This window comes from Hippichthys cyanospilos, chromosome 8 (genome assembly GCF_059441005.1).
Source record: "Hippichthys cyanospilos isolate Australia breed blue-spotted pipefish chromosome 8, RoL_Hcya_1.0, whole genome shotgun sequence".
NCBI lineage: Eukaryota > Metazoa > Chordata > Actinopteri > Syngnathiformes > Syngnathidae > Hippichthys > Hippichthys cyanospilos.
The window spans coordinates 9,006,347-9,021,795 of record NC_142376.1 but is presented as its reverse complement, the minus strand read 5'-3'; the positions used below and the strand labels follow the sequence as shown (position 1 = coordinate 9,021,795).

The window sequence follows — 15,449 nt, the reverse complement described above, 5'->3', positions numbered from 1 at the left end:
GGTGAAAATGTCATTAATTATTCTCACACATACGCTTATGCTATAAAAGTGATTTAGCCACTAAAAATACCGACTGGTATGCAACACAATCACAAGGTAAACTACCATTAGCCCACAAAATAATAAAAGGACCGTATTGCACACTTTTACTAAATTGTTGAAATTTTCTGTACCGTGGATTGAACGTTTTCGAACACATCTTTTTGCACGAGCTAAATAAAGGGACCATTTTCGTCATTCTTAAGCCAGTTAGCATTCAAAGTCCAATCGTGCAAAATGAAGGTAGATAATTACTCATGTTTTTGCTTGAGTGCATGTTTTCATCGGTTGGTTGTTTTAGAATTAGGGTGTTATTTGTAACCACTGCCCTTTACTCTTGGATTTGACAATTTACAGTCAAGGGCCAAACCTGTAATTGCAGGGGAGAAAAATAGATGACTTTTCAGAAACTGTTATTTTACCACAATATTTCTGATGGTGATGACAATTTTGTTTATCCTTGTTTGATTTCCAACATATTTCCAATCTGGGGCAAACAAACTTTTAGCTGTTGCCTTGTGCTAAAAATTGGACAGTCATTTCTCTTTAATGCAATAAGCAGAACCCAGTAGTGGCACTTTGTTCCAAAGTCCCAGATGGATTATATAAAATCAGACAAATGCAGCTAAAACCTCCTAAACCAAAAATTGAAATAGCAAGCAATAGGTTGCCGTAACATGTGGTGTGATTAGCCAGTGCTGGGCCCTGAGGGCCAGCAATGCCTTCTCTGCTGGCCTAAACATACTCAGACAAGCACATTTATTCATCAATATTTTTGAATAAAATTATTCACCTTGAACTGCTCTCTGTATAACATATAGCCATAGTGCTTACTTGAGGCCTTTTTGTTTTTCATTTAACATGTGAATAAAAACATTCTATTCAATCATTTTCAGCTATATAGTGCTGTCAGGTTCGTTTGAAATCTGCCAAAATAAAAAAAACGGTTCTGTCAGCTCTAAGTGAATGGACACAGCCTGTTCACTGAGTGCGCTCAGACCAATCATCTCACAAGACTCCGACCTCAGAGCAAGCAAGCTAGGCCAAGATAGAAATCAATACATACATATCCTGTGGTCAGATAAACTTTCCCAAGAGTACAACGGTGTCAATTTGCCACAAAATGCCAGGAATTTGAAACAAAAGATTGTTTGCTGCACAGTTTCTTTTTAACCCACGATGGCGGAATATACTTAAAGTATACAGAATATACAATGCAGATGTACTTGCCATGGTATTTTCAAGACAGACCTTCTCAGAAATAGTGGATATTGTGAGCACAGGTCAGCTGACTCCCGTGATAGCTTGTCTGTCCCACCAGGAAAAAGGTTTTGTCCGTCATAAAAGCAATAATTTTTCTTTCATTGTAACACGGTAACATTCATAGTGAATACCCGTGGCTAGCGGCTTCTGAGAAACGCTGCAATTGAAATTGCTGAACAAGACTGTTGTTTGCATCTGATCGAGCCATTCTAGATTTGTCAACTTGAAAAGTTGTAAGGAGACACCAAATTTTGGCTGGGCACTAGCTAAAGCTATGCTACTTTCAAAAACATTTGGGGACACCTGTTGAGTGTTCATTCTTGGCATGGAGGTGTCTTAAGACTTATGGCAGAAACACGAGCGGACAGGCGTGGCTTTCAGAAATTAGCCTCCTTGTCCATTGAAAGAGACTTGCTGATGGACCTCAAACCCACAAATAAATTGCTCAACGGAGCCATTAAAGTCCTCTTGAGGAAAGAAAGACAGATGGATTGTGTGTGGATCTACATTGGAGAGTGAAAACATTTTATTTGTATTTTTAATCGTTTTTTGGGGGCCTTTTTTCATTAGTTATTAAATCAAGAGTAACAAAATAAAATGATAAAAATACTAAAACAATTTATTTTAAATGCTCTGGAGATGACGTGTTACTTGATTAGCCAAATGTACGTATGCCCTTCCCCCTCACAGCAAAACTAAATAGTGTCTGCAACACACAAATACCCTATCAATTTACATTAGGCTAACTAGAAAAGATTAGAGCACAGCATATATTAAAACTGTCTGAAAAATGAATTCTGGTGATGTGGAGCGACAGAAGGCAATAGCAAGCTTTCTCAATCTAGTAAATGGGGAATTTGAGGTGAGGCAAGGTTGTCCACTGCCTTACTTTACAATTTCCCCATGTACAGTTTGCATTTATACGTGAGTGATTCATCTAAAACATATGAATCTTTTGAGTGAATGTGAGCAATGGATCATATCCTGAAACGACTCGTTGTTCCCTCAGTTACAACTCTACAAATCAGGTGAGGATCTACATAAACACACAGTATAAATTTTTGCCTTGGTTTACATTTTTAGGTTCCTATTACAATAAAGTTATTCTATCCGACACAAGTTTTTGATTTTGTATTTATTTTTTCAAGAGACACACGCTTCAAGATATCTTCATTCACTCATTCAATCCAAAAGACACATTTTTACGTTTTTGTTTTTTGTTTGTTTTTTTTTTTTTAGACAGTCATTTAGGTTTTTTTGGATGCTTGGCTAAAGAAGGGTCAAAAAATGGCCGGTTTCTAAATGAGCTTTTTACTAAAGTCATCAATAACTTTAGATGATTACGACCTATAGTAACATATTGGATCACTTTTGGTCGATTAATTTAATAATGATCTAAAATAATTGATGACTTTAATACCTCATTTGGTACCAGCTGTTTTGGAGCTTCTTTTACCCAAAAACTTGGGGGAAAAAAAAAAAAAAATCTAGGACTGAACGTCTGGACTTTTGAAAAATGTAAAAATATGTCATTGGGATTGAATGAGTTAATGTGAAGCAGAATCTGTGGCCATATTAACAATGGATGCTTTAATGAGCTCAACGTTTGCTTTACAAAGCAGTAAAGTTGAACAAATTGATTTTCTTTTGTTCGTGTAGTTGAAAAAAAAAACATGCAAACAATGTTATACAGTTCTGTTGATTCCAATGGACCTTCAAGAGTCAAACATAACTAAAGTTATTGAGACCACACTGGTTCGTTTTTCTGTATTGTGTTAAGAGCCTGCTATGTCTATCAAGAATGTAATACTAGGTGTACATATTTTTTACATATGTACATATTTTTTCTTTCATAACAATTCGCAATCAGAGTACACAGAGATGCAAACAGTCATGTCATTTTTCATAGTGTGCTACACAAACTGCTCATCCTACCTCTCATCTAAAATCATACAGGAAGGGATTCTTAAATTTTCAGTGTGCTTTTGGATTTCAAGGTTGCACAGAGATGGAATAATACATCGCCACAAGACACCATCAAATGAATAGCAGAAGTAACCATCTTACTTCTGCTATTCCTTTGATTGCTTTAGATTCAACGTTTTTTGTTTTTTTCATAAAAAAAAGGTCTTTACTACTGTAATTAAACACATTCAATTGTGCTCATAAGTGCATATACTCTGGCAAATATGTGAAAAACTGTATTGTCAATTTTGGGGGGAAAGTCACCATACATTACTATGAATCTATGAATCTTATTTTCCAAACTAAGCAAATCTTAATTTTTACAATGACCTGGATGCCAGTTTTTATGTTTTGTTTGTTTTTTGCAACATATTTATCGCAACATAAGTTAAGCGTAATTGTTTTTAACAAGCATTAATCGTTATTTAATATGGCACACATTGAACTACTTGTAACACAAACGTTTGACATGGATGCAAGTCCTCATAACTTTCCTTCACCTAATGAAATCTGGGAACATAAAAAAGTGTTGAGTATCTCATTGAATTGCATATATATATATATATATATATATATATATATATATATATATATATATATATATATATATATATATATATATATATATATATATATATATATATATATATATATATATATATATATATATATATATATATATACTGTATATAGTTGATTCAATAATCTTTTGTTTTTGCAAAAATTGGCATCACGCTAAAAAAAATAATCCTAATCAGTCAGGTCCTTGGTTTTCGGATTTAAAATTGAAACCTCACTTAACCTGTAACATTAATTGTTTGAACTACAATACTACCGTAACCTTGGCTGGAGCCTTTAATAGCGCAAAACGTGCACAGCTGATTTGTTTAAGCGGCATCATGAGCTCATTTTTTACCTTTGATATAGAATTTCACCACCGTCTCCACCGATGGAAAACATGTTTATTTTTAGTCTTTTGATTTCCTTATTTATATAGTTCTCAAGGGCACGACGGTCTGAATATTAGAACGAACAATAAAAACGCGCTGTTCCTTTAGCATTGCCCCCTCTTCAACTAGAGTTTTGAATATTTCTAAAGTAAAGGTCTTCAATATTCTTGTTGAAGCGGTGTGTATTATCCAATTAAAATCACCAAGTTTGGTTTGGCGTGTATCGGTAAATACAAATTTAAATCGTCGCACTATGTGGTTAATTACTGGAATATGTTCACAAGCTGCTGAAAGCTCTCTGAAACGCTCGGCTGAGCGTGTGATTTTTTTTCCTTTTTTTACAACGCAGACGCAAAATCCTAGTCTTTGGCCCTCTTCTGTCATTGTGTCGTCGCTGAGAGGCAAAGACGTTGTATCCTCGATCTATTTCCCAGGCTGAAGCTGTGCTCTGCAGCTTGTGAAGCTTCGGTTCCCCTCGGTAGCAGGCTTTTAGCCTCCCTTTTTTACCTTTCTCAAACAATGGATCCTGCCCCACTCCAAGCAGAAGCCCCCCCAAACATTCAGTGAATAAAGTTAGTTCAACATGCAGCCCTTAAAGCCACCCTGAGACTGCTGCCGGGCAGGCACACTCACAGAATTGTCTGTTAATAGTCCAATTAGATAATTGCCATCTTTCACTCCTTTCCCTCTCTGTTTCTCATAAAGACATGAATGGCACTCAGGGAGGGGGGCAGCTTGAAGGGGGCTTCTGGCCAGCTAAGGTGACAAGAAGGACCAGAGAATGTTCCTTGCACTCGGCCACCAGCTTGAATTGAATCTTTGTACCCTAATCAATGGTCTTATTGGATTACTGACCACTGCTGTGTTCAGAGATATTGTTGCAGTGACAATTAAAATAGCTAAGAGTTGGTGCTTGGGTGGGTGGTTAGTGGGCTGGAAGGCGAGTAGCTGAGAGGGGTAGGGGCCATTCCAGGGGTATGCATGTGTGAGAGAGTAGGCAGCCTAAGCACTAATGACAAGTTTTGTTCCCTTTTCTGCATTTTCCCAATGCATAGGTTAAGATCCCCCGAGCTGAATTCGGTTTCTAGAATACCGTGGTTATTTGCTTTCGGTAGGACGCAGTGTCCAGGATGAGTGACTCCAACTCAAGTGTTGAACAGAAATTTTGCCGGCTCCGGTCTTTATACATTCGAAGTAACGTGGATTTAAGCCAAAACGGTTTTGCTCTCTCTCTCTTTCCCCTGGCGAGCGTGCTCTGCCTACAATAGCGGTAGATGCGAGCGTTACAGAACTACGTCGAAATGGGATCAAAGTTCGCTGGCGTTCGACGACAATGAGATGCGCGATGAAAACTTGTGGAGGAAAAATGACTTCTAGGCGTTGGCGGATGTAAGAATGAAATACCCGGGAACTTTTGGTGGGTCTGGTGCTGTTACATGTTCATGCGAGGGCTCAAGGAGGCTTGGTTGCGAGGCAAGACCAATCATTTCTCTTGATTCCCTGGGCTGACAACAAACGGACGGGAACCATCAAGACCTGGTCGATTTCCCCAAACAATTTAGAGTATTCACGAGGTTACGCAAATGTGGAGGCAGCAAAATTACCGCAATCAGTCGGAACAGCGAGGGCTCATCCATTGCTCTGATTATGTGTAGCTCATCTATCAGCCTGATGTCTTTGTAACAAGGAAAGGGGGGCATTGAATTATCATCGAGTTTCACGGAGACGTCCAAGATCATTGGGCAAGGGAGTTGGTCAGTGATAATAGGGTTTCCTTGGTTGGGTGGCGGAAGTCTCTCACCATTAGATAGCTGACGCTACCTTGCTGAAAGGTGCTGTTTTGAAACTAAACCCACACTGCTCAGATGATCTGTTTCGCCATGTTCTTTTGAATTTCTTTTTTTTTTTTTAAAGCGGGACAAAGAAAGGAGGAAAAAGAGGCGGCCAGGCTGCACGTCCAAGAACTGAGCATGGAGGTCAGGTACAGCCAAGAGACGGAAGGAATGGTGCTGAAGAATGGACTTAAGGAGGGCAAAGATGTAAAGGACTCACAGAGCACTTTGGCCAAAAGCTTTCTGAAGGAGCAACAGAGTTCTTTTTCCTCCACTGGGACGGTAGAAAACTGCGAGAAAAACAGAGGCAGCACCGCGGACCCGGACTACTGTAGGAGAATACTTGTGCGAGGTAATTCTTCTGCTCTTTCGTCCAATGGAACTAGGAGATGTAGCAACAATTGTTAGACAATAATCCTGATGGCTTTTTTTTAAACCACGTACTTCTTTTTTTTGTTTGTTTGTTTTTTTTAATTGCACATTTCTGTTAGTTCAATAAAATGCCGTTCTGAGGTCCAGTAGTTTTTCCCTATTGGGAATTCTTTCTAATTGTACAGTTATGGAATCATTATAGTGAATTCAATGGTCACTTGAAAAGCAATAAGGACAAAGATGATCATTTTAATTATTTAAAAAACAACAAACAATTACTTAAAACAATGCATTCTTCATTGCGGACAAAATTCAATCTCAGTTCTTTTACAATTTTGTTCTTAATTGTTGCTTGAAACTTGGGAGCAGGAGGGAATAATCAAGGTGAAGTTGTTACTTTTCTTTTGGCAAAAAGAAGATTTTTTTTAAACAGAGTTTTTCTTAATCTATTGTAATTTACATTGGTAAGAATGATATGAATTGATTTAAATAGATATTAACCTATTGTCATTTACATTGGTAAGAACGTTATTATGAACTGATTTTATATCGTTATTATTTAATGATTAGTCTACAATATAGGCGGTTTGCTTAATAAATGAATGAATTATTTGATAATACTGTAGATAATCAAATCACTCAATTTGTAATAACTATGTTTGTATTTCCTGATAAATAATTTCAGTAAATTATTTTTCTGCATCTAAAATGGTTTTCTTTCTCCTGTTTGTTTAATTAGTATATTACTAATACATTTCTATAAGTATTATTCTATGTTTTAATTTATATTCCTTAGTGGACAGCACTCCGAATGTACAAAAAGAAGGGAGGGGGTGGGGTGATGGGTTTGAGTTAAACAATAATTTAATCAATCAATTTGTTTAACACTTTAGCACCCGTTCATTTTATTTTAAGGGTTTTATTATTTTGAGTATTCAATTTTTTTCATCACATTGTATTGATACATTGCCATTCAATACGTATATTTTTTTAGTAGTCATTGATTATAAAGGTCTTGGATTGTGATTTAAACAATGATCGAAAATCATTTGAAAAATAATTTGTCTGTCCATTGCAGGAAGAAAAAATAATTTTTAAAGTGAATGATCAAAACGTTATTACTTGGAGCTGTGATTCTTTTGATGTCAGACTATGCTGTGCGGTGTGTGAGTCAGCTTTGTCGTCATTGTTGCAGATGCAAAAGGCTCCATCAGAGAGATTATCCTACCAAAGGGTTTGGATTTGGATCGGCCCAAAAGAACCCGCACCTCTTTCACTGCGGAGCAACTCTACAGATTAGAGATGGAGTTTCAGAGGTGTCAGTATGTTGTGGGAAGGGAGCGAACTGAACTGGCCCGTCAGCTCAATCTGTCCGAAACTCAGGTAGGTGCTCATTTTTAACTGTGCCTTTTTTCAGTGTAAAAATTATTCATTGTCCTGACGTTTCTTCCCCTTTTAGTTTGTTTTGATTATAATAGCTAATGGGTATACTTTTTGTCAATTATTGTGTGAAATGTAATTACTTCAAATGAATGTGTTGATCCCATAGAATTTATTGGGAATAGATTTTTGCAGGTTTAACAATACAATGCTGAGTTCAAAAAGCAAAATAAATTATGTTAATATTTCTTAAATAATATTAGGTTTTTCTTTGTGCCTTAAATGTCATTTTTGTGTTTTATGTAGGCATTTAACTCAACAATGAAAAAAATAAATAATGAGATTGGTGACATATTCATCCTTTAATGGCCATTGTATTTTTATAATAATCCTGATTAACCCACACTCCGAAATGTTCGGAAATTTCGAATTTGGGCACCAGAAAAATCATTATCACGCTTTTCAAGAAAATGAGAACGCAAAACAAGTATTTTTAATCTTTTTCATGACATTTATAATTGTATCAAAAACAAAAAATAAATATTATGTTCAGTATATTGCACTCCAATGTGATATTGTTATCTTTAGCTGCGTTTTGAATTTATAGGCCTAGTGAAGTTGTGGTGGTAATTAGACTTCGATTTACTGTACCTTGGCCAGTGAAGAGGTACAAGGTCTATAGGACACTTTGACTCTTTTTTTTTTTTTTTTTTTTTTTTTTTTATGTTTGCTGCAAAATGTCTTACTTGAACTACAATAGGTTTCAAATCATATTAAGCAAAACAGCTTTGATTGAACTTGTATTTCTATTCACGTACACGTAAACATGCTTCAATTCTCAATCAAGGATTGTGCCGATGAGTGTAATGGGCCTCACAGATACACACCTTAACAGAGTGGTTGAGCGCTTTTTAGAAGAATGTTATTATCACGCTTGTTTTTTTTTTTTTTTGTTATGGTTTTTCAAAATTAATCTAGATGGGAAACATGAATTTTACATTTCTGTAATTCTATAAGCCCACAATATTATACAAAATAGCTTTTCATTTTCAAGATTACGAAATGCAATGATTAAACTCCCCAAATATTTTATGAGCATACAAACACAAATACAATGTGTGTAAAGGTTAGACTATTGTACATTTCAGTACCTCATATGCTTCATATAAAACTTACACGGAGCTTACAATGTGCTCGATTACAACTAGGGCAGCGATAATGAAAGTCGCCATGAAACATATTGCGGACGTCCTCACTTATATGTTCGAGGGGTCAGCTAGAGTTCACGCCTCATGGATGAACTGCAGTTGCACTCTTGAGTTTGACATCTCATTTCAAAGCAGGTCAACTCCTAACTTTGTAGGCTTTGGACTTGAAGGAATCATGCCAGTCGTTTCAAGCTAAAGTGCGGTTTGTCCATTTTCTCAAAACAGGCTAACCGTATTACTGTCCTTATCCTTGCTGCAAATTAAATTGTGTAATTAATTGTGGTCGTCATCAATGGCTGAAGATGGTAGGTTCTTTGCAGAGGTTAAGCTTTTCACACAAAATGAATTCAAGACCAAAAACACTTTTTCTTTCAGGAAACGAAAACACAGGTGCTAATCTTGAAAGAAAAGTAGGACCTCAGTATTTCTCAGTGTTTGTTCTCACTAACCAAACGACAATGACGAGGTTAACGTTTGGCCCATAGAAGTCACATGCGATTACTATAAGCAATCCTTTTTATTTTCAGCTTCTCCTTGATGTGTGACCTCGAAACCGGACTAAAATATCCTTTGCTCCTTTGGTATGAGCGGTAATGCTTATCAAGAGAACTTTGTTTCCATCAAATGGTTCAATTCATTCAGTCATGGAAGTCAATCACAATATACTTTTGGCTTTTGGGATTAAGCAGTCACAAAATGTAAACATCACCTCTGAACAAATAACAAACACTAGAAATATTCTTATTAACAACAATCTTGCATTCACGTTTACCGAATATGAACTACGTGCACAAAAATTACTGGTGAGCCATCACTTCCTCATAAAAAAATGATTGATTTTATCGATGCAGTTCATTTAGTTTATTTTTATTTTATTTAAATAACGTACCCCAAAACAAATATGAGATGATAGATGACAGTGAATGGGATTTAAGAAATGAAAATTGAATAACAAATTAGAAATAATGCTATATATGGCTGTCTTTATATTGTCATAAATCTTTATTATATTCAGTACTTATAACAAATATACATTATTGAATATGTTACAGTTAATAGTTAAAAAATGATTATTGAGTTACTTTCACAAGCCATGCATTTCTATGATAATAATAATGCATGATTATGATATGACATCAATTTTCAATACAATCACTTCCTAACAACAGCATCTAAACTTCCATACAAGCTAAAAGGAAATATCAACAAATTCAACATTAACTCATTCATCTACTTCTGCACATTAACTATATTTAAAAATATTTTATAGTGTAATTCTCCAAAAGGTTTGTGCAAAATGTAGATTTAAAAAAAAAGGAGAAGAACAGAAAATAGTTAATAGAAGTGCTATAACTTACTCCTTGAGATTCAATATTGTTTAGCAAGTAAGTTCTAGTAGATGAGAAAATATATTGGATTCAACTAACCGTACCAGGTAACACTTTTACAGATTACGTGGGTGATCCTCACAAACCTCAAATGAATTCAAATCCAAACATGTAAAATGTCCCGGACAGTTATCTTCAGATAAAGTTATTTTAAAATTCACGCTTAGCCTTTGAATGTACACAAATGAGTAAAACACTATATGTGTAAACATGAACGCTCGGCTCATAGATCTGTTTTGTCTGAAATCTCATTCCATGGACGAAACATTCTCTGGTGTTTTGAAAATAACTGCATTATGCAGTGTTTGTGTAAACCTTTCTTGCATCTTTTCTGTCTTTCATACTGAACATCCACTTGTATGTACATCACACTGCCTGAATAATGCAACCTTGAAATATAATTCCATTGAGTGTAACCTGGGATTTTACTGATCACTGGCAAAAATGCTTTGAGTCATTGAGAAAGGAATTAATTAGCAACGCTCCATAAAACACCTTTTGTGACCAACACAACAAGCAAGTTAATTCGGTATTTAATCAACATGGCTGTCGAGCAACGGCAATAATTTGTGCATCGCTCTGCTGTCAGCTTCAAAAGGAATAAGAATGGCCCAAAGGTTAGTTAATAGCTAAATCAAAAACAGTAAGCTCCAATGGCACCCTAATATATACTGTACCTCCGATAATACTGTACCTGAAATGGTACAGTTCATATTCCATTTCGGCACAGTAAACGCAAATTGATGTAATCATTTCAGTGCGTTTCATTAATTTAGCTCTGTTTATGTTTAATCAGCAAATAAAATTTCATCAAGTAGCTCGAGGCTCTTGAGATGCCCTTGAGCAAGGCCTTAGCTCAGCACCATTTAACATTTCTTCTTGAATGCCAGTATGTGTGTGGTGAGGAACCCGAATTGCAAAATACATTTCTGTGGGATTACAATGAACATATTTTCAAACCTTGAAAAACTGCATGTCATAAAATGGTGTCAGTAAATCAATAAATATTGTCAATGTGTGGGTGTGGCTGATCCCAATTGAATAGAGGGGGGTCAATGGCCCAATGTAAACACGTTTTTACAGACTAACTTGTACTAACTCGTCAATCAGCGATCGGCTCCAAAATCCTGTTTGTGTGAAGGCATTTTTTTTTTTTTGGATCATTTATCAGCTGTAGGAAATGAGAAGGGTTGACTGGCTTTAAAGAGCCATGTGTGGAAGCCATATGTATTAACATGAATGACCAATAACGGAGTGCTATTATTGGCGTAGTGGGTCATACGCATGGCGCGCAATCACTCCATCCTTCATAGTCACACTGTGTTCAATTGCCAGCAATTCTAGAATATTGTTGGCCTGTGATTACGCAGTCATACGGGTAGCATCCACTGCTCTTGATTCTGAACAATGTATGTATTTATGTTGGTGTTTCCTCCCCACCTTTGTACAGTACAGGTCTAATTGCGTATTTGCGTAATTACCTTTTTTTTTTTTTACATGCGCCTTTGTTTACAGGTAAAGGTTTGGTTCCAGAACCGGCGCACAAAGCAGAAAAAAGACCAAGGGAAGGACTCAGAGCTCCGCTCGGTGGTTTCGGAAACTGCAGCGACCTGCAGTGTCCTCAGACTGCTGGAACAAGGCCGTCTGCTCACGCCCTCAGGCCTACCGGGCATGTTGCCCCACTGCGGTAGCAGCACTTTGGGCTCGGCTCTGCGGCCGCCCTCCATCAGCATGGGCGGCAATAGCAGCGGCATCGGAGGTAGCAGCGGAGCCGCTGGCGGCAGCCCAACTCTACCCGCTGTCACCAGTTCCGGGACAGTGCCGGGGCTGCAAAGCTCAGCGGCAGCTCACAGCTTATTTAGCTTCCCCGTGCCCTCCTTACTTAGCGGTGTCGCCAGCCGCATGTCGTCGAACCCGCTGACCATGGCCAGTTCATTAGCCGGCAATCTGCAAGAACTCTCGGCCCGCTACCTTAGCTCTTCGGCTTTTGAGCCTTACTCGCGGACCAATGGCAAAGAATCCATGGACAAGAAGATTCTGGACTGACTGGTTATGTTTTCACGTGGACGTATGCTTGTTTCCTTTGGAAATTTTTGGCTGTTATTTGAATCAACCTGTCTTTGTTATATTCACCGCCTCATCTGTCTGTGACATCACGTTCTGTGACTGTCTAGTAATCTAGATACTTAGCAAGACCCACATACACTCATCTCAATCAACAGATATAACTTTTGGCAGTATTATCCGTGAAACGATAATAAAGAGATAATTTAGAAAAACAATTCTTAAAAAATTAGAAAATGGTCAAAAGTATTTAACTTCCAACTATTCATTCGAAAAGGTGAAAAAGAAATGGAGGACCACACAGTACAAAAAAATTTCACATGGCAAAAGGAAGCCGGCATAAAAGACATTTCTTTATTGCGTAATATTATTTAATTGTATCGGGTAGGTCAAGCCAGACACTACATGTGAATAGTAGTAGAGAAAGGAGTCATTTTGTGTAGCAATATTTCAGATGAAGCAAATCATAGTCAGCTGGTTGTATATTCATTTGTGAGAAAACCTGACTTCAACAAAAACATTCAAGAGATATAGTCATGTCTATTCAACAGAATCACGCATTGTCTTCTCACGGCTTATTGAACACTGAAATGTTTTTTTCAACACATCTGTGGCGTTTTTGTCCTCAAGTTTCAGTACCTAACCTTTACTTTTGATCATTTTTGTCATCTGTGATTTGGGTACCATTGTGAGTTTTGCTGTATAGTCCTAAAGAAAAGCTTTGCTTTTCACCATCTGTGTGCTGCTTGCTGTGATTATCACCAAAATGGGAAAAAGGTTTATCAGCCTTGAAGATGTCCCTTTAGCTCCTTTGTGACATCAGCGGCCATTCAGGCAGACGTATTTGGAGAAAGGGTGAAATGATTGTACTATAAAAGTATGTGAATGAGAGATGTATGTTTAAAATTGTTATTTTATTGTAAATTATTCAATTATTGTCATGGTTTGTTGGGTTGTGGGTTTATTTTGAGGGGTTCTGTTTCTGTTTACGTTTATAGTTCCGGTTTCTGCCCCTGTCGCGTCTGCCTGCGTTAGTTTTGATTTGGTCCACCTGTCTGTTACCTGCGCCTCGTGTCCTCCAATCTGCTCCCTTTGCCTGTTGTCCCTGCCCAGCTGCCATGTGTTAGTTTGATTAGTTTGTGAATGTATTTAAGCCTAGTGTCTGTTACAGCCCGTGTCGGATCATTGTCTCTGTCGTGTCAGGTCTTTGTCGTCTTGTAGTCCCGTCTCGTCTCGCCCATCAGTTTCGTGTATTCCTGCCAGCCTGCCCGTAGTGTTTGTTTTCCGTTTTTCCAGCTTGCCTGCGCCCTTAGTTTTTGCCGTCCTGTTTTTCCCGCTTTTTGTTCCCGTTCGTTGTATTAATAAACATGGATTTCATCAACCCCCTGTCCCGACGCTCCCCTGCTTTTGGGTCCTCCGCAACCACGCCGGCGTTCACACCCGCCGTGCACCCCCGTGACAGAATGATCCGACCAACGCAGGACCCAGCGGGAAGCCCGCGGCGGCGGACACGACGCCGCCGCCCCGTCCGCATCCGCTCTCAGCCCGCCGGCCAGCCCCGTTCCCCCAGTGTAAGACCTCTTGTTTTTTCTTCCGTGTCTTTCCCCTCGGAGTCCGCGCCTGTCCCCGCTTCTGATCTGTCCCCCGCGTCCGTCACTTCCGCGTTTCCCTCGTGTTCCTCCGACCTCCCTTACGACACGATTCTGTCCCCGCACGTTTTTTGTAGTTCCGATTTCGCTGATTTGCGTAGTTCACCTTCCGTCCGTCCACCTGATCACTCTTCCTCTCCTGCTCGCGCTCCTCACTACACGTTAGAGTCTAATTTTTCCGACATCGAGGATTGCCCTCCCTTCGTCACGTTTCGTTCCAGTACCGGTCCTGATTTTGTTTACCCGCGTCCCTCTTCCGTCAACACTTTTTATCATATTCCGTATTCGAGCCCGTGCACCTCTGATTATGATTTTGATTCAGATTTTGACTATCAGTCCGGCCAGTCCTTTAACAGTTCGTCCGAAGACTCCGATTCAGAGCCCCTATTTGGCCGTGACCTTTTCGTGGGCTCCCGGTTGGCATTTCGTGGCCGCCGGTGGAGGGGCCCGCGAAAAGGCCACCGCCCCAGTGACCACCAGAACCCATCTGTTCAGCCTTCCGATCCGTTCCCTCCTGTCTCTGTGTCCCCCTCTTGCCGCGCCCTGCCTACTTCCTCCTGTCCTGTACCACCCTCTTCTTGCACCCTGTCCCAAGCTCCTGTCGCGTCTGTACCACCGGTCTCTGTTCCCCGAACTTCCTGCCGGCGGGCTGAAGCGGCACCCGCCCCTGTCCCAGCGCCAAGGCGGCTACCCGTACCTGTCCCTGCGCCAAGGCGGCTACCTGTCCCTGCGCCAAGGCGGCTACCTGTCCCTGCGCCAAGGCGGCTACCTGTCCCTGCGCCAAGGCGGCTACCTGTCCCAGCGCCAAGGCGGCTACCCGTACCTGTCCCTGCGCCAAGGCGGCTACCTGTCCCTGCGCCAAGGCGGCTACCTGTCCCTGCGCCAAGGCGGCTACCTGTCCCTGCGCCAAGGCGGCTACCTGTCCCTGCGCCAAGGCGGCTACCTGTCCCTGCGCCAAGGCGGCTACCCGCCCCTGTCCCTGCGCCAAGGCGGCAGACCGCCCCTGTCCCAGCGCCAAGGCGGCAGACCGCCCCTGTCCCAGCGAGCCGGCGCCCGGCCTCTGCGAACCCTGCGAGCCGGCCCCCGGCCTCTGCGAACCCTGCGAGCCGGTCCCCGGCCTCTGCGACCCCTGCGAGCCGGTCCCCGGCCTCTGTGACCCCTGCGAGCCGGACCCCGGCCTCTGTGACCCCTGCGAGCCGGACCCCGGCCTCTGTGACCCCTGCGAGCCGGACCCCGGCCTCTGTGACCCCTGCGAGCCGGACCCCGGCCTCTGTGACCCCTGCGAGCCGGACCCCGGCCTCGGTGACCCCTGCGAGCCGGACCCCGGCCTCTGTGACCC

The 15,449-nt window shown here is 40.3% G+C and overlaps 1 protein-coding gene across 2 annotated transcripts; it reads left to right on the top strand.

Annotated features, from left to right (window-relative positions):
- The first annotated feature begins 5,629 nt into the window (after positions 1 to 5,629).
- vax1 (ventral anterior homeobox 1) lies at positions 5,630 to 12,449 on the top strand. 2 transcript variants are annotated; one of them, XM_088422250.1, is made up of 4 exons: positions 5,630 to 6,049; positions 6,132 to 6,401; positions 7,617 to 7,804; positions 11,913 to 12,449. In XM_088422250.1, the coding sequence occupies exons 2-4, from the start codon at positions 6,188 to 6,190 to the stop codon at positions 12,441 to 12,443; spliced, it is 933 nt and encodes a 310-aa protein (XP_088278376.1). In that variant the 5' UTR covers positions 5,630 to 6,049; positions 6,132 to 6,187; the 3' UTR covers positions 12,444 to 12,449. The 2 variants fall into 2 exon arrangements, with proteins under 2 accessions (XP_088278376.1, XP_088278375.1); XM_088422249.1 differs by having other exon boundaries at positions 5,630 to 6,401.
- Positions 12,450 to 15,449: the final 3,000 nt, after the last annotated feature.

Coding starts and splice junctions, on each gene's coding strand:
- vax1 (XM_088422250.1), top strand. CDS start 6,188: ATGGAGGTCAGGTACAGCCAAGAGACGGAAGGAATGGTGCTGAAGAAT. Junction 6,402..7,616: donor TAGGAGAATACTTGTGCGAG/GTAATTCTTCTG, acceptor TCATTGTTGCAG/ATGCAAAAGGCTCCATCAGA. Junction 7,805..11,912: donor TCAATCTGTCCGAAACTCAG/GTAGGTGCTCAT, acceptor CTTTGTTTACAG/GTAAAGGTTTGGTTCCAGAA.